At 42.8% G+C, this 18,560-nt stretch overlaps 1 protein-coding gene across 1 annotated transcript in view; it reads right to left on the bottom strand.

Annotated features, from left to right (window-relative positions):
• The window catches only part of LOC121645095 (zinc finger protein 397-like), an 89,266-nt gene that overhangs the window by 26,693 nt on the left and 44,013 nt on the right, over positions 1-18,560 (bottom strand). Inside the window, exons 5-6 of the mRNA XM_041993454.1 lie at positions 12,367-12,509; positions 4,571-4,751 (exon numbers count right to left, since the gene is read on the bottom strand). Of these exons, the coding sequence (XP_041849388.1) occupies positions 4,571-4,751; positions 12,367-12,509 (324 nt within the window). The remainder of the gene's footprint in view (positions 1-4,570; positions 4,752-12,366; positions 12,510-18,560) is intronic.

Here is an 18,560-nt window from a genome sequence, read left to right as displayed (position 1 = left end):
TCTATGCTTCAAAGTGACAATGATGAGTGGAAATGACATCTATTCTACATGGAATAGAACTCTTTAAAGCTGCTCATTCTTCTCCTTTAATCAATCATCTTTATTGATTCATCTCTTCCTCTGCATGTTCTGTTCTTCCTCAGAGTGTAAAGGAGAAGACACAGTGACCCAGCCAAGAGAAGATGTTACTGCTGCTGAAGGAGACCATGTTACACTCAGCTGTACTTTTACTACCACAAGTTATACAGTTCCCACATTGATCTGGTACAAACAAGAAGTAAATAGTTTCCCAAAGTACATGCTGAAAAGATTATCAACCACAGCAGATAATGATCCAGAGTTCAGCAAAGACAGATTTGATGCTGATATCAGAGACAAATCAGTTCCTCTGAAGATCCAGAAGCTTCATGTGTCTGACTCTGCTGTGTACTACTGTGCTCTGCAGCCCACAGTGACAGGAAACAGCAAAACTCTGTCCAAAAACCTTTGGAGCAAAGACAACGCAATACTCCACAACGTCCACTAGAGGGCCTCACACACTGTTACACTTCTATGGGTTGTTGGGGTTCAGTCTGGATTCTTTGTTCAGTTTAAAGTAAAACATACAGCAGAGTGTTTGCTGCATCTTTTAAGTCTCTGTGATGATGAAAATAAACTTTCTTTATTAGAATTAAGCAGAAGAAATAATAATCATGTACTTTTCTCTCTTAAGACAGAAACAGACATTATTAAATCTATAGTTTATGTACTTTCATGTAATAAATTCAGTAAGAGTTTAAAGAAGTGATATGATTTCATGGAGGTGCGTTAATCTGCAGTTGTTCAGGGATCCACTCTCAGTGCTTTGTTTAGCTTTTCTGTTGGTTTAGTGTGTGTTTGACTACGTTCTGCTGGGCAGACGACATCTACAGCCAACATGGCCTCTTAAAGGTGGGATTATGGACTGAGCAGCGTAACACAGGGCCTGACTTCAGGGGCATTTACCTCTTTAATCAAGCAAGATGATATTTGAGCATGAAAACAAGAAATCCTGCTCTCAGATCAAACCATTATGCTCTTGATTAAAGAGGGAAATACCCCCATACCTGGCCAAAACAACACTGGCCACCTGGATTTAACTAAGCAAACAGGTACCAGCCTCCTACTGGATGATGACTGCTGGGCGTCCACCACTAGAGGGCCTCACACATGGTTCAGTCTGGAGTTTCTGTACAGGTGAGATGATGGGTGAAAAACAACACGTCAGTGTGTTTCATGCAGATTCTGTTACCGTACAAGTTGCAATGACAATATCTTCTCAGAGATGATAGAATATCACGTCAAAATGACATAGTTTTGATTTGATATCACACTGGACGTACCGTCAGCTTAAATGAAATGATCACCTATTAGATTATCTGACATCAGTTTTTTTTTAATAACAGCAATAGTCATTTTAAAATAACAGCTTTTTACAGACAGTTTTTATTATTCTCAACAGAAGGCAAAAAAGAACAAGGAAGACATACCTGGAGGTTATTTGGTCATCCTTTATTTACATTCCTTCATTTCCAAAAGGACAGTACAAATATTTCATGGTTCTTCTATTTATCTTTGATATGACAAATCAATTCAGCTTTATTTTTAATTACCTTTCATAGGGATTAAATGTAGTTCAGTGTGCAGTGATATAAAAACATAAAATAATGACAACACACAGTAATAACAAAGATGGGCGTAGAAAAAGAAACACAAATAGTTAAATATAAATTATATAACAACAGCAAGACTTGAAATAAAAATAATTCCAAGCATCACAAATTTAAAACAAAGACCACCCAAGACAGTGATGAAAAAAGCAGTTAAATAAAATATTGAGTTATTATTACACATTATAAAAAGTTGATTAAAAAAACCCTACATACAAAATATTGACGGATTAATTTGTTTATTTTTGGTTTAAAAGTATAGATATTCTCAGATCCCATGCACACATGTCCACTGTTTGAGAGCATAATAGCTAAATGAAGTACAACAAAAATGTAAACTAAATGCATCTCTGAGAGAAACCAATGCAAGGCTGTGCCTTAAAAATTAATACAATAATTGTAAAATCAATGAGGTAATCACAGGCAGCCGATGTAAAGAATTTTAATTTATGTAACGTGTGCTTTTCTAGTCTTCTACTCTATGTTGGCGCCAGCATTTCTGCATTTTTAATCAACTGCAGTTTATTGTATTTCTTTGGAAGACCAAAAGTATAATTTCCTTTCTGTGCACCCCTGGCAGTTCTATAACAAATGTTTTAAAAACACTTTTTGCTCTTTCAGATTGCAGCCATATCGTCGGGGGAAAGGACGAGTATTACCCGGTGAAGCAAGTTTTAAAGAGAAAAATCCAGAAGGTTCTCCTTTGTCATTATTTAAAGTAAAAATGTAATGTGAATATATACCTTAAGTCTGAATGTATTTAGTGGATTTTAATGCACCACAGCTCTAAAGTCCTCTGACAGTGTGATTGCTTATAGCAGTAAACATTTTAAAATATTTTTCTGGGGAAACAAATAGAGCTGGTGGAGAGGGAACCATGTTCCATGTGGTATGTATGATTTCCCTTCTTTAAATTTTTATAAAAAATAGTCTTTAAATTGAAACTTTTATTATTCATGTCATGGAAGTTGTAAGGTATTTATTGTTAAATGCTTCTGTGCTATTTATTTGTAGAAACTTATTTTAAATTGCATTTATAGCTTGAGTATATCTATATATGATCCAGATGTTGTTGTACTGCAACTAACTAACAAACAGGAAGATTGATTGAATGATTGATCTACCCCAGAAGGAAAAGAAAATTGTAGCAGTATTAATACAAACATATGAATAAAAATATAAACAGTTTAAATTCAGGAAAATGAATTACATACACCTACCAGTATAATATATAAAGACAAATTAGGCATAAATGAATTTGTTGTATGGGATCGTAGTTTGTGGTCTAATGAATCTTGTCTTAAAAGATTTGTCTCATTAAATCAAATGACAAACTTTGTATTAATAGTGTGTAAATATAATACAACCATTCTAAAATTCTAGAGTTTGTATTGTGGCTAAATACTTTAATTTGTTTAATTTTTTAATAGCTATCTTTTTCAAATCAAACAAGTCATTATTTAATTGATAGTAGCTTAAGCAGATTTGTGGTTAAACGTAACCAGTTTGAACTCAGTCCGTGACGCACCATTAACTTTCTTCCAGTTTGTTGTTAATGTTGTTGTTAATAGCGTCCGTAGCAACCACTGTAGCAACAATCTGAAATGTAGTATTCCTACAATTTCGTTGAAGGATTGTGCATCGAAACGAAAAAACTACTAATTGTGTAAATAAACCGAATGGATACTATAAAAAAAGTGTTCATTTGTCGCTACAAAAGCTATCAAAACTAGGCTAAAGCCACAATCGATCTTAAAATATAGCATTTTCCAACAAAAATAGAAGGGATGTCCGCCACGTTTTTAGTTCACGCCGGGTAGAAACTCGGCAGTCACGTGACCCAAAGAAAGTGAAACGTAACCATGCTACAATTTCAGAGCCCTTCTTGTTAAACGTGGCTACGTTTCGCCCTGTGGACAAACGTAGGTATTACATGATTTAGAGTGAGACTGGGTTGCTCCATCAGGCTACTGGAGAATCAGTGAGGTACGCACTCGCGGGCCTGTGATTACAAACGTACTGGCAGTGCATCGTGGGACTTGTAGTATCAGCGGGCCAACTCTAATAGGGATTAGATATGATCATGCAGGCCAAAGATTAGACTGAATTATTTTCCACATATAGAAGGTGGCTTTTGACATCCTCTGTTAGAGCTCATGTGGAACTTTAAATGATCATTTTGTTTGAAACATTTTCCACATGTTGGACAAAAAAATTACTTCTCAGCTGTGTGAATTCTCATGTGGCGCACCAAAGCATCCTGGCGACCGAAACATTTTCCACATGTTGTACAAGAATACGGCCTCTCGCCCGTGTGAATTCTCATGTGGTACTTCAAATAATGAGTTTGATTGAAACATTTTACACAAGTTGGACAAGAATACGGCTTCTCACCTGTGTGAACTCTCATGTGACGCACCAAATTCCCCTGGTAAAAGAAACATTTTCCACATGTTGGACAGAAAAATTGCTTCAAGCCTGAGTGAATTTTCATGTGGGTCACCAAAAACTTCTTTTTAGTGAAGCTTTTCCCACATGTTTGACAAGAGTACGGTCTCTCTCCTGTGTGAGTTCTTACATGAACAGTTAACTTACTTTTCGTTTTAAACTGTTTCCCACAGAACTTGCAGGAATGTTGTTTCTCATCTCTTTCATTACAATGACTTTCTAACAGAAAGGACTCTCCTACGTTCTCATTTGTCTCCGTTAGACAGCTCTTTTCTGGCTGTGTATCTGCACACGTTTTTGTTCCTGAGTCTTCAACCATGCTTTCCTCTAAAGGTGAATGTTGGTCTGCAGGAGGACTGTAAGAGGGAATATGGTCCCTGTTTGGTTCTGGATCACTGTGGCCATCTTCCTCATGAGCAGCCGGTATTGAAAACTGATCAGTTTCATCCTTCAGCCAAAGCTGCTCTTCCTCCTGACTGCTGAGGAGTTCCTCCTCTTCCTCTTTAATACGAGCAGACTCTGGTTGCTCCTGGTCCAGGTTTGAGTTCTGGTTGCACAGCTGCTGGTCATCTTGAAGAGCTTCATCCACCTTGTAGACATATTGATGTGGAACCTCTGGAGGGATAAAGGGACAAATGAAAAACATGAAGAAAGATTTTAGTTTAGGTTAATTACTAGGGTTCCCAAAAAAGAAAAACTAGGACTTAATATTTATATTATTACTTATTTAACCGTTACAAGCTTCACTGAGACTAAAAATCTCTTTTGCAAGAGTTTAACAGCAGTTAAAATGTACAAACACACATTCAAACTGAGTTTATAAAACACATTTAAAGTAAATGTAAAACTAATTAAAATCCTCAAATGAAGCAGAACAGCTACAAATACATGTAACTGCCTCCAAATCATCATGAAAGCCCTTTTTCCCACCTCAGTTTGAACCCTCTGGGACTGAAAATAATAAAAAATCTTGTAAACTAAGACGAAAAGGTCCTGATCTCTTCAGATGATTATATTAAATAATTTATCAAGAGCTATAGAATTAACTGTCCCGACTCCGTCTGCGTTATTTTGAACTTGGGGACAAACCCCATACTCTGTTGGCTCGTCAGCTTCGGGGGCAACAATCCAGAAGGGCCATACATAAAATTAGATCTAGAACTGGCGATGTTCTTATCAACCCCAAAGCAATAAATAAACGATTTGCTGACTTTTATCAAGATCTGTACAAATCCAAAGCCAAAGGTGATGTGGATGCATGGTTAAAGGATCTTCCCATCCCAAAATTAGATATCGAATCCCGTAATGCACTGAATGCCAGACTAACTTTAATAGAAGTGACAGATGCTATTAAATCATTCAGCACTGGAAGGGCCCCCGGACCGGATGGCTTCGGAGCTGAATTTTATAAAAAGTTTTCTGAGCAGATATCCCCACTCCTGCTTAGAATGTTGTCTCACTCTACTGATATAGAAAAGCTGCCCTCAACGCTATATAATGCTGATATTGCTCTTTTACTAAAACCAGATCGAGATGACACCAATCCAGCGTCATACCGTCCAATCTCTATGCTCAATCTAGATTTTAAGATATTTACTAAAATTTTAGCCAACAGGTTGAATAAGTATTTTGAATCTCTCATTCATATAGATCAGACCGGTTTTATACCCAATAGATACTCCTTTTTTAATACTAGAAGAGTATTGAACATTATACATTATAAATTTCCTTCAGGTTCAAAAAAGGGCATATTATTTTTGGATGCGGAAAAAGCTTTTGACCAAGTGGAGTGGGGGTATCTGTTTAAGGTTTTGGAGGGGTTTGGTCTTGGGGATTCCTTTGTTTCTTGGGTACGGATGGCATATCTATGCCCAACTGCTTCGATTGTAACTAATCAGGAAAAATCACACCCCTTCTGTCTTGAGAGGGGCACCCGTCAGGGTTGTCCCCTCTCACCGTTACTGTTTGCACTTGCCATTGAGCCGTTGGCAATCAATATAAGAGAAGATCCATTGATTAAACCCATTACTATTGGTGGTAGAGATCATAAGATATCACTTTATGCCGATGACGTTGCCATTTTTGTGTCAGAACCTGAGCAGTCAATTCCGCGGTTGCTTGAAATAATAAACAAATTTAGCGCAGTCTCGGGTTACACTATAAACTGGCAGAAAAGTGACCTTTTGTCAGTTAATGCTGACTTGGATCCAACATTTATATCCTCTACTCAATTTAATATTTCAAATGTAGTAAAATACTTGGGCATCAATATAACTAAAAATCCAAAATTACTTTTTAAATATAATTTTATAGAGAGATTAAATGCTTTAAAGAAAAATATAGATAAATGGAGAACGCTGCCGCTGTCTTTGATAGGTCGGGTAAACACAATCAAAATGGTTTCTTTACTAAGATTTCTATACCTATTTCAAAACATTCCAATTCATATTCCAAAATCCTATTTTAAATTAATTGATTCTACTATTTTACCATTTATTTGGGGTTATAAGGCACATAGAATTTCTAAACAACATCTGCAGAAACCAAAGGAACATGGCGGTCTAGGCCTGCCGTGTTTCCTGCATTATTATTGGGCTGCCAACGTTAGGGTAATGGTCTATTGGCAATTAGCTCAGAGCCATAATCCATCGACAGATATGCCTTCATGGCTGGCAATTGAGCAGAGTCTGACACAAAAAACATCCCTTCAGGCACTTCTCTTTTCGTCCCCTAGGTTATCATCCTCTCGTAAAGGAGAACACTTCACCTTATTTAACTCCGAAAAACTTTGGTTACAAATTCGGAAACTTTGTGAACTCCCTAATACTTCAGTGCATGCCCCGATTTGGCATAACCACGCCTTCCCCCCATCATTTACAGATGCGGTCTTTAGGGAATGGAGTCAAAAGGGCATAGTATCCTTAAAAGACCTATATATTAATAAATGACTTTGTTCATTTGAACAATTACGACTTAAATTTGCACTGCCTAAAACTCATTTCTTCAGGTATTTGCAACTACGAAATTATATTAGGCAGAATTTTCCCTTGCTTGACTCCCCCCCTGAGGATAATGCTTTGTTTGAAATCTTGCTGGGCCCTCCAGAGGCTAAGGGTTTGATTTCATCTTTGGTTCGCATCTTTTCACACAAACTTTCGCAACCTGCTTTAAAAATTAAACAAATATGGGAGGAAGACCTCAATATTATAATTCAGGATGATATCTGGAAACAAGCCTTAAATGATATTCATCATTGTTCCATCAACTCCAGACTTCAACTGATCCAATTTAAAGTCATGCATAGATTACACTATTCAAAAGCCAAGTTGAATAAATTCTTCCCACAGACCTCCTCTTCTTGCGATAGATGTAAGGCTGTACCCAGCACACTTGCGCACCACTTTTGGCTGTGCCCCAAACTCAGTGGCTTTTGGTGTTCAATATTTAGATGGTACTCGGCTGCGTTGAAAGTAAACCTTAATCCTGACCCTGAAACGGCTTTACTTGGCTTTTCTAGCCTATTACAGAACATGGATCGTAATATATGTACAGTTATCTCATATGGGATGGTTATTGCAAAACGATGTATCTTGAAATTATGGAAATCTGATTCACCACCCCATTTTGAGGCTTGGTTACGGGAACTGACAGGAGTTTTACATATTGAAAAATTAAGGTATGAGGTGTCCGGAAACCCACAGAAATTTTACACTGTATGGAAACCAATTTTGGACCATTTGAAACCGCAGTTGGCCCCTACAAAGTAAGAAATATGAAAGATGCATTTTGGTATACCTTTGATTCTGAGTGGTAAATTTTGACTTGAACCTTTTTTTTTGTTTCTGCCCCTCTGTATGTGTTACTTACTTTATTTATTATTCACTGTTTCTTTTTTTCTGAGACCATTTGAATTGTTAAACACAATTGTTACACTTATTTCTGTTCTTTCCTGTAGTGTTTTTACGTATCTGTAATTGAATTATGGTCTTCTTCTGTCTTGGTTTTTTTGTCATGTCAAATTGTATTTGTCCCTTTTGTATGTTAAAATATCAAAAGTTATAAATAAAATTAAAAAAAAAAAAAAAAAGAGCTATAGAATTAGAGATGAAAAAATGTGGTTTTAAAGGGAGTCAGTGAGTCTTCATTTGTCCCCCTATGACCCAGAAGGATAGCAAATCATTAATCTGACTGAAAAAAAATCATTCTTAACTTTTTAGTTAATCTAAGGGTGATCTTTACATAAAATCCGCCAAATCTAAAACACCTAAAATCTATTATTTGAAAAAAACAAAACAAAACAAAAAAACAACTAAAATTGTATTTATTTTATTTTCTGTCCATCCATCCATTTTCTGCCGCTTATCCGGGGTCGGGTTGTGGGGGCAGCTGCCTAAGCAGGGAAACCCAGACTTCCCTCTCCCTGGCCACATTCACCAGCTCATCCGGGGGGATCCCGAGGCGTTCCCAGGTCAGCCGATAGATGTAGTCCATCCAGCATGTCCTGGGTCTTCCTCGGGGCCTCTTTCCGGTGGGACGTGCCTGGAACACCTCACCAGGGAGGCGTCCAGGAAGCATCCTAACCAGATGCCCGAGCCACCTCATTTGGCTCCTCTGGATGTGGAGGAGCAGCTGCTCTACTCTGAGCCCCTCCCGGATAACCGAGCTTCTCACCCTATCTCTAAGGGAGAGCCCGGCCACCCTGCGGAGGAAACTCATTTCGGCCGCTTGAACTTTCGGTGACTACCCACAGCGGGTGGCCATAGGTGAGGGTGGGAACGTAGATCAACCGGTAAATCAAGAGCTTTGCCTTTTGGCTCAGCTCCTTCTTCACCATGACAGACCGATGCAGAGTCCGCATCACTGCACACGCCGCACCGATCCGCCTGTCCATCTGCCGCTCCATCCTTCCCTCACTCGTGAACAAGACCCCGAGATACGTGAACTCCTCCACTTGGGGCAGGACCTATTGCAGACCCGGAGAGAGCACCCCAGTTGCTGATTCTCATCCCAGCCGCTTCACAATCGGCTGGAAATCGCTCCAGTGAGAGCTGAATTTTTTTATTTTATCAAAATAGCCACTGTGTTCAAAATGGGCATTTTAATGGTTAATAATAATTTGAATGATTATATCTGATTGATATTTTTTATTATGAATGAAGATGATTAAAACATCTGAGCCAAAAAAAAAAGGAAAAAAATCATCTTCTGTCATGTTTTAATAGTAGTTTTTGGGAGGGAAATTTTGTGTCCTCCAATGACCCCAAAGGACAGTAAATTATAGCGAGCTACATCTTCAATCAATGAACTGTGTTCTAAACTTTACATCAAGACCTTTCAGTGTCATTCTTTTTTGTTCCACTAACTCCGTGGTTCTAAAACATAAATTCAGGGAGGAGATCCAGATATCCGGCAACACATGATCCTATACTGAACAATCAAAAGGGTGTACCTCCGCGTAATGGTCTGCACGTCAGGTCTGGAAGAGGTGCGCGTCGAGACTCTGTGGAGCTACGTCGAGCCTACAACGGGAAAGCAGATGCAGATGCTGCGCAAGCCTAAATCCGCCTTTAGGCACAACTGGAGCTGTGGGCGTAAGGTCATCAGTGCCTGTCGTGGCGGTAATTCCCTAACTCACTGGTGGACACCAGTAGGGAGGGATGCTGTCAAGTTGAAGAAGGAGTCTTATCTGGCCGTTTTGGCCTGTGGGACTCCAGAGGAAGCTGATGGGTATTTGCAGACTAAGCAGGACGCGGCTTTGGTGGTCGCTAAGGCAAGAACTCGGGAATGAGAGGAGTTGGGAAAGGCCCTGGAGAATGACTTCTGGACGGCTTTGAGGAGATTCTGATCCACCATCCGATGGTTCAGCAGGGGAAAGCAGTGTTCCATCAACACCGTGTACAGTGGGGATGGGGGGCTGCTGACCTCGACTCGGGACATTGTGAGTCGGTAGAGGGAATACATAAAGACCTCCTCAATCCCTCCAACATGTTTTGTGATGGGGAAGCAGAGTCTGGGGACCCTGGCCTTGGCTCTCTTATCTCTGGCGATGAGGTCGCTGAGGTGGTTAAAAAGCTCCTCAGTGTCAGGGACCCAGGGGGTGGATGAGGTCCACTCAAAGTTCATTAAGGCTCTGGATGCTGTAGGGCTGTCTTGGCTGACACGCCTCTGCAGCATTATGTGGACATCTGGGAGAGATCCCCTGGACTGGCAGATCGGGGTGGTGGTCCCCCTCTTCAAAAAGGGGGACCTGAGGGTGTGCTCCAACTCACATTCCACAGCATCCCTGGTAAGGTCTATTCGGGGTCCTGTAGAGCAGGATCTGTCTGATAGTCGACCCTCGGACTGAGGAGGAGCAGTGTGGTTTTCGTCCCGATAGTGGAACAGTGGACCAGCTCTACACCCTCTTAAGGGTCCCGGACGAAGCATGGTGGTTTGCTTAACCAATCTACATGTGCTTTGTGGACTTGGAGAAGGCGTTTGACCATGTCCCCCAGGACTCTTGGGGGGTGGGGGTGGGGGGGTGTTGGTCCCACATGGCATGCCACCGGGGTCGGGCTGATATTATGATGTGTCCGTAGGGCCGAAGGAAGGGGTAGGGGGGGCAGCGGGGGTCCTGGTGGGGGTTAGGGCTCATGGGGGGTGGAGTCTGCTCTCCTTCTTGCTCACTCTCCTCCCGCCATGGGCTCCTTCGGAGTGGATGGGGGAGTTGTGCCTTGGGCCCAACCAGGATATGTGTGTGCAACCTGGGGCTCTCTGGTCCCCTGGTGTGGTGGCGTTGGCTGCCAGGGATGGGTGGGCGTTCGGGGTGCTGGTGCGTTGGACTCTTGGCTGGGCCGGGGCTTTGCCCTTTGGCCCTCGGGTGGTCTTGGGGAAGTGGGGGCGCCTACAGCGGCCAGCTAAGGAGTTGGCTGCCTGGGAGAGAGATCTCTTTCCTGGTTGTGCCCCTCTCCGAGCCCCTCTCCTCCCCCGCCACCCCACATCATACACACCACACATAGGGCACTCTGGGGCGAGTGGAGGCAGTGGGCTTGGCTGAGGGGTCCCCATTGCGGGATCCCCGGTGGACTCCTGCGACTTCCTGCCCCACTAGATTTTAATCACAACCTAGACATCAATATACATTTAGGGCCTCGGGGGGATGGGCTGTGGGTGGGCAGACAGGAGCCAACAAGGTGGCCCTTCCTTCATCCCCTCCCTCTGTTACCTCTCTCCCTCCGATTTTATTTACACATTAGACACTACCACATTTAACAGTACTGCACTACACACATAACACACACACACTGAGGGAGCCCTGAGGGGGTCCTGATGCCTGGCAGCAGTGGGACCCACCACCATCTCATGGCTCCTCCGGTTTTTAATTTTATTATAAATAACCCACAGTCATGCACACCTAACTCAGGCGGTGGTGCAGGGGGGCGGGGGTCTTCCTACGCCCTTGTGTTCTGGGCTGCGGGGGGTGGAGGTTGGGTACCTGCCTGGAGTCCTGTGCGGGGTGTTGCTGGGTGCCGTTTGCCCTGGGGAACGCTCTCAGTGCTGCATCTGGGGGCTAGTGAGACCTCAGGGAGAATGTATTTGGTTGTGTGTGTGCGTGTGTGTGTGTGTCTCTCCATCCACTTCTGACTAGATGTTGCTGATGTTTGTGTGTTGGTACGTTTCTCTGCAGGTACATTTGATGACTACTGTACTTTTTCATATCATTTTTCTCCCTTTGTTTCACCTCTTCCTCTATCTCCCTGTCAGGTTTGGCACTGACATATAAAGACTAAAGAAAATAAGATTACAATAAAAATAATAAAAATATCAAGGGAGCCATGTATACAACATGTCTCCCTTGGTAGAGCAAATATGTCAAGCAAAATATGGCACACCGACCACCGTTCTGTATGTTAGGATGCTGGACAGGACACGGTAAAAAAAAAAGAGGTAACATCGCTAAATATAGCGGTGAAGTCGCTACGTTGGCAACACTGACTACAACCAGCTACCGACTGTAAAAGGGGTGCGCCACTGTGCCCTTGTTATTTAGGCAGCTTAATAAAGCTTTGGCCTTGCGTTCAACCCCTGGTGGTTGGCAAACTACAGGGTGAGAATGTACGTGATCAGAGATGCAGCAGATCCGCACTCTGAATGTAAATATCGTTGACGATCAAGTGAATTTAACTGTGGCCACCAAATCGTGATCACGATCAAAATCTGATTCATTGTGCAGCCCTACTAGTCAGGATACCTCCAGGACGCCTCCCTGATGAGGTGTTCGGGCATGTCCCATCTGGAGGAGGCCGCGGGGAAGACCCAGGACATGCTGGACGGACGACATCTCTCGGCTGGCCTGGGAACGCCTCGGGATTCCCCTGGATGAGCTGTTGAAATTTTACAGTTTCATCCTTCAGCCAAAGCTGCTCTTCCTCCTGACTGCTGAGGAGTTCCTCCTCTTCCTCTTTAATACGAGCAGACTCTGGTTGCTCCTGGTCCAGGTTTGAGTTCTGGTTGCACAGCTGCTGGTCTTCTTGAAGAGCTTCATCCACCTTGTAGACATATTGATGTGGAACCTCTGGAGGGATAAAGGGACAAATGAAAAACATGAAGAAAGATTTTAGGTTAGGTTAATTACTAGGGTTCCTAAAAAAGAAAAAATAGGACTTAATATTTATATTATTACTTAATCTATTATTATTACTCTAATCAAACTATTAGAAGCTTCACTGAGACTAAAAATCTCTTTTCCAAGAGTTTAACAGCACAGTAAAAATGTACAAACAAACATTTGTTGAATGGGACGGCCCCCGTTAGCATTAGCTATTCTATTCTATTCTATTCTATTCTATTCTATTCTATTCCATTCTATTCTATTCCATTCTATTCTACAGTCATTTAGCAGACGCTTTTATCCAAAGCGACTATCATTTAAAAGTAAGAACAACACAAGCAATCCAGTTGGATCCAGATGCTGTCATGTAGAGCTGGAGGTGGTGATTTTTTTTTTTAGTCCAAGATCATGATTTCATCACACATCATCTTAGGTGTAAAGCTACGCTGCTTTTTCAATGCTGAGTTGAGCTGGACAAATCTTTCTACCTCATTCTGAGTAGAAGAGTTAAGCTAAGTGTGGAAATGCTCCTTGAAGAACTGAGTCTTTAGCTTGCTTTTAAAAGTGGATAAGGACTCTGCGGATCGGACGGAGTTTGGTAGATCGTTCCACCACCGGGGAACAACAGAGGAGAAGAGTCTAGCTACTGATGTGGCGCCACCTTGTGGTGGGAGCACTAGGCGTCTTTCACTGGCAGAGCGTAACTGTGGAGAGGGAGTGTAGCTCTGGATTAAGGAGTGGAGGTAGACCGGAGCCGTTTGGGTTATTGTTTTGTAAGCCAGAAGCACAGCTTTGAATCTGATGCGCTGCAACTGGAAGCCAGTGGAGAGCGATTAGCAGCGGAGTGACATGAGCTCTTTTGGGCTGGTTGAAGACCAGACGTGCTGCTGCGTTCTGGATCATCTGCAGAGGTTTAACTGAGCATGCAGGCAGGCCAGCCAGTAAGGAGTTGCAGTAGTCAATGCGTGAAATGACCAGAGCCTGGACCAGGAGCTGGGTCGTGTGTTCAGTCAGGTAGGGTCTGATCCTCCTGATGTTGTAGAGAGCAAATCGGCAAGACCGGGAAACCGAGGCAACATGGTCCTTAAAGGTCAGCTGGTTGTCTACCATGACACCAAGATTCCTGGTAGAAGACGTAGACACAAGCGTGATGGAGTCAAGCTGCACGCTTATCTGTGGCGGTAAAGAAGGACTGGCTGGAAAGACAATAAGCTCGGTCTTGGACAGATTTAGCTGAAGGTGGCGATCCTTCATCCATGCGGAGATATCAGCAACATGCTGATATTCACATGGAGAAGTTGTGTCATCAGGTGGGAAAGAAAGGAAAAGCTGAGTGTCATCTGCATAGCAGTGGTAGGAGAAACCATGAGAGTTAATGATGCACCAAGTGAGGAGGTGTATAGTGAAAAGAGAAGAGGGCCAAGCACGAGCCCTGAGGCACCCCTGTTGTCAGTCTATGTGGTCTGGTGAGGTAGGACGTAAACCACAAGAGGACAGATCCTGAGATACCAAGCTCCGAGAGTGTGGAGAACAGTATATGATGGTTGACCGTGTCAAAGGCAGCAGACAGGTCCAGCAGTATAAGGACTGAGGATGGACCAGCGGATCTGGCAACCCGTAGGGAACCAGTAACTGACAGGAGAACAGGTTCAGTAGAGCGGCCTTGGCTATAGCCAGACTGATATGGATCTAACAGGTTGTTGTCTTGGAGGAACTGTGAGACCTGACTGAAGACGGCACGTTCTAGTAGTTTAGACATGAATAGAAGCAGAGAGACCGGCCGGTAGTTTCCAACCTGGGCTGGGTTGAGTGTGGGTTTCTTCAGCAGCGGGGAACCCGAGCTTGTTGAAGGCAGAAGGAAAGACACCAGATTTAAGAGAGGAGGTGATAATATGGGTTACTGCAGGTCTGATTGTAGGTAAAATGCTCTGCAGGATGTCAGAGGGAACAGGATCAAGAGGACAGGTTGTGGGTTTTGAGTTGACCAGAAGTTTAGAGACTTGGTCCTCATTTAGAGAGCGGAAGGAGCAGAATGAGGCACCAGTAGCTGGTTTGGTAAGGCTGAGTTGGTCCGGCTCAGTGAATTGGTTACTGATGGTAGCTGGTTTGGTAAGGCTGAGTTGGTCCGGCTCAGTGAATTGGTTACTGATGGTAGCGACCTTTTCAGTGAAGTAGGAAGCAAACATTTCTGCAGTCAGCACAGTGGGAGGCTGAGCAGGTGATAGAAGAGAGTTACGACCCGACTCAGGGGTATGATTGGGCGTAACAAAAAGATAACGTTGGGACAGATGTAAAAATTATAATCAGCACATTTTATTGTACACAAGTGAAACAACAAATAAAACCTGTAACAAAATTACACAAAATAAACAAGTGTTGGGGTTCGAGGACCTGCTGAAATAAATATACAAAAAGGTTTAACCAAAACCATATACAAAACCCACCGAGTGCAAACGAAGAAGTGACTAAAACTTGGTGAGGAAACTAAAACCAAACAAAACAGCAGCAGATCCATAACTAATGTGACGGTTGTCACAAACAAAAACACCAACCTAGCCCAACACCAAACTAAACACAAAACACCCACTATGACAGAACAAATAAAAGTGTAGCAAAGCTTGAACTAAACTGAGTGTAGAACGGTGAATCCAACCTAAACAGAACCATAACTAAGTCCTCCCACAGGACAGCACAAAATGGTCTGACACCAAACGGATCGCCCACACAAAGCACAGCGAACACTCAGTAAGCCGTACTACCAAACTTCTGTCAAAATCAGGATTAGACCACCTGCGGCAACCAGTCTCGCCTTGATTCCACAAACACACACACACCCGGTGCACAAAGTGAGGGGAAGCGGCCTGTGCCATTTTCACCCCCCCGACTGGCTTCTGCTGCAGCCTTTTCAGCATAGGCTTCTTCTAAGCTGCAGCCTGATTGGTCCGGATCTGACTGGCCAATCAGAAGGGAGGAGACTGAGGTGTGTTGGTTCCAGCCACTCCAGACAGAGCCTCCAAACCAGGCAATCAACGGCAGAATGAGCCGCAGCTGCCAGCAATAGGCAGTGGCCGTAACAAGAGCGTTAAACACCATGAACATGTCGCGTGTTGGGAGCATTGCGGATCTTGTTCTGATAAAAGGCCATCTTGGCTGCCTTTAGGCTGGATGTAAAAATGTTTTGCTGGTAATTTAGTACGTTAGTTGCGAATGTGAGCGGTAATTTGCTGCAAAAGCCTTTACAGACAAATGTAACCCACATGGGTGAATGAAAACATCTGGAAGTGACATCATCTCGGCAAGAAAAGCTGATTGGACGGAGGCAACACAAAAAACCAGTTGTGTATATGTGCTAAGATCTCGCCGAGTCTCGATAAGTCACGCGAGAGTAGGATCACGTTACCGGAAATGAGGACGTATAAAAAAATCTATCTGCAGATTTTATGAATCGATATTGGATTAATTTAATCTGAATCAAAATAAGTTAAACTAATTATCTGGATGCACTTTTTCCTTATTGTTGTTTCTATTTCTTATTCCCTCGTTGTTTGGTTTTAACTGATGTGCCTTCTAAGTAGACTTAATACATGTCTTTAAAAACTGGCACTAAAATGACAAACTGGTACACAGTATGAGATAATTACTGGGGTACTTTAACTCACAGAGAGGAGGTTCTCAGACACCTGGACAGCAACACGCCCTCCCCCTCACCAGTCGTCTCATCAGCCCAGGTAAACAAAGCTCTGAGGAGCATCAACGAGTCCTCAGAGCACGTACCAACGAGCTGACTGACATTCTCACCTCCATATTCAACCTCTCCCTCAACCAGAAAACTGTTCCATTCTGCCTTAAGACCACTAACACGGTCCCCTTCCCAAAAAAGAGCCCCCCAGCTGTCTGAATCACTACAAGCCAGTAACACTTCAATCATTATGAAGTGCTTGGAGAGAGGGGTGCTGACCTACATTCAGAGCTGCCTACCAGACACACTGGACCCCCTGCAGTAGGCCTACCGGTCCAACAGGTCCACCTCCGATGCTACTGCTGCAGCCCTGCACACCCCCCTCTCACACCTGGAGGGTAAAAACTCCTACATCAGGATGCTCTTTATTGACAACATCAATAAAGTATTCAAGCATCGGCATTCAATACGGTCATCCCTCACAAGCTCCCCCACAAACTCTTTTCCCTGGGACTACACCCCATCCTCTGGGACTGGCTCAAAGACTTTCTGACTGGCAGGCCTCAGTCTGTCAGGATTGGGAACAGGACTTCAGCCAGCATCATAGCTAACTCTGGTACACCACAGGGGTGTGTCCTCAGTCCCATCCTCTACACCCTGTTCACCCACGACTGTGTGGCCAACCACAAGGACAACACCATCCTGAAGTCTGTGGACTGGACGGCATCTTTTTATGGCATTTAGTGTGGACTCGTGTAGTGCTGGACGGTATACCGGTTTGCACCGAAAACCGTTTTTTATTTTTGTTATGATATGAATTTTTCATATACCGGCAACACCGGTTTAAATAGCCTAAATATGTCCGGAACGCAGCGCAGTGGTACTTTGTTTCACAGGGGACATATTTCATTGCTGCGCAGCTAAACACTACTGCAGTAATTCTTATCACAATAATATGATTAACACAGTATGCACAAGGGAAAAAAACGTCAAATATCGTGAAACCGACATGATTTTTAAAAATACCGTGATATAGAAATTTGGTCATACCGCCCAGCACTAGACTCGTGTCAATAACACGAACAATTTTTCTAAATAAAACCATATTTAATGTCCCACCTATTAAACATGTTTAACATGACTTAAACTGTAATGTAGAACTCATCCCAGTGTTTATTTTAGGATTAAAACACTGCTCTTTTAAGATAACGCAAAACATAAAAGAACCAGTCTTTTGAACGACTCTTTGAAGTGACGACTCCCGAATGAACGACTCGTTTCAAAGAGCCATAAGTCCCATCACTACAAAACACACTCATTTTAAATGGGAACATCATCTTCCCCAAATAAAGATGAAAATTAAGCTTTTTTTTCCTGAAAGGACCAAATTATCAGTCAGTTTTGGGTATTTACCCAGTAAGAACATGTGAAGTTCACTTACTTACTCGGTAACTGCAGCTAGTTCAAATGGGTAAATACGAGGAAACTACTGTTCAACAGCTTCATAATTACTCTGGATTTACCCATGAAGTTCTTAGTAGCAGCAACACATGACGGTAACTACAGAAACATGTCAGTAAAAACGTAGAAAGAAAGAAGTGTTGAAGTACAGTGAAAAGCTTCTATTATTTCCTGCTAACTACGTCCCTGCAAATATCTGCATTAGGGTGGTAGAGATGTGAAACGTCTGCAACCAGCCCACAGTGGCATCTCAGCGTCTCTCTTAGTGTTTCTGCCTGAAACTGCAGCTGCAGCATCATTTTCCTCTCAGTCTAAAACTAAATGCTGCCACGTGGACTACAGATGGGAATTAGTGAGAACGCTGGAATCTGCTACAGAGCATCTTTACCTTGTGGATCAGGTTTTCTACATGGTCCCTGACAAATAAAGCAAATAAATCTAAACTAAATGTACCGTAGAGCTCTGATCAGGATCCTCCATGAGTCCATGTGTTAGTTCATTCAGACCATCCCAGTGTTTCATACCTGTTCTGATTAACTTTATCTGTGGATTCCAGGTGATATCCAGCAGTCTGCGCTGACGATCGATCTCTCCTTCGTACTGGACGATGGTTTTTTCAAACTCTGTGAATATTTCTTCAGCAGCAGCAGTTAGTCGCTCGCTGATAAACTCTCTCAGATGCAGAACTGAAGAC

This window comes from Melanotaenia boesemani, chromosome 8 (assembly GCF_017639745.1).
Source record: "Melanotaenia boesemani isolate fMelBoe1 chromosome 8, fMelBoe1.pri, whole genome shotgun sequence".
Lineage (NCBI taxonomy): Eukaryota > Metazoa > Chordata > Actinopteri > Atheriniformes > Melanotaeniidae > Melanotaenia > Melanotaenia boesemani.
The sequence above is the reverse complement of the archived record's forward strand: the minus strand, read 5'-3'. Positions and strand labels throughout refer to the sequence as shown.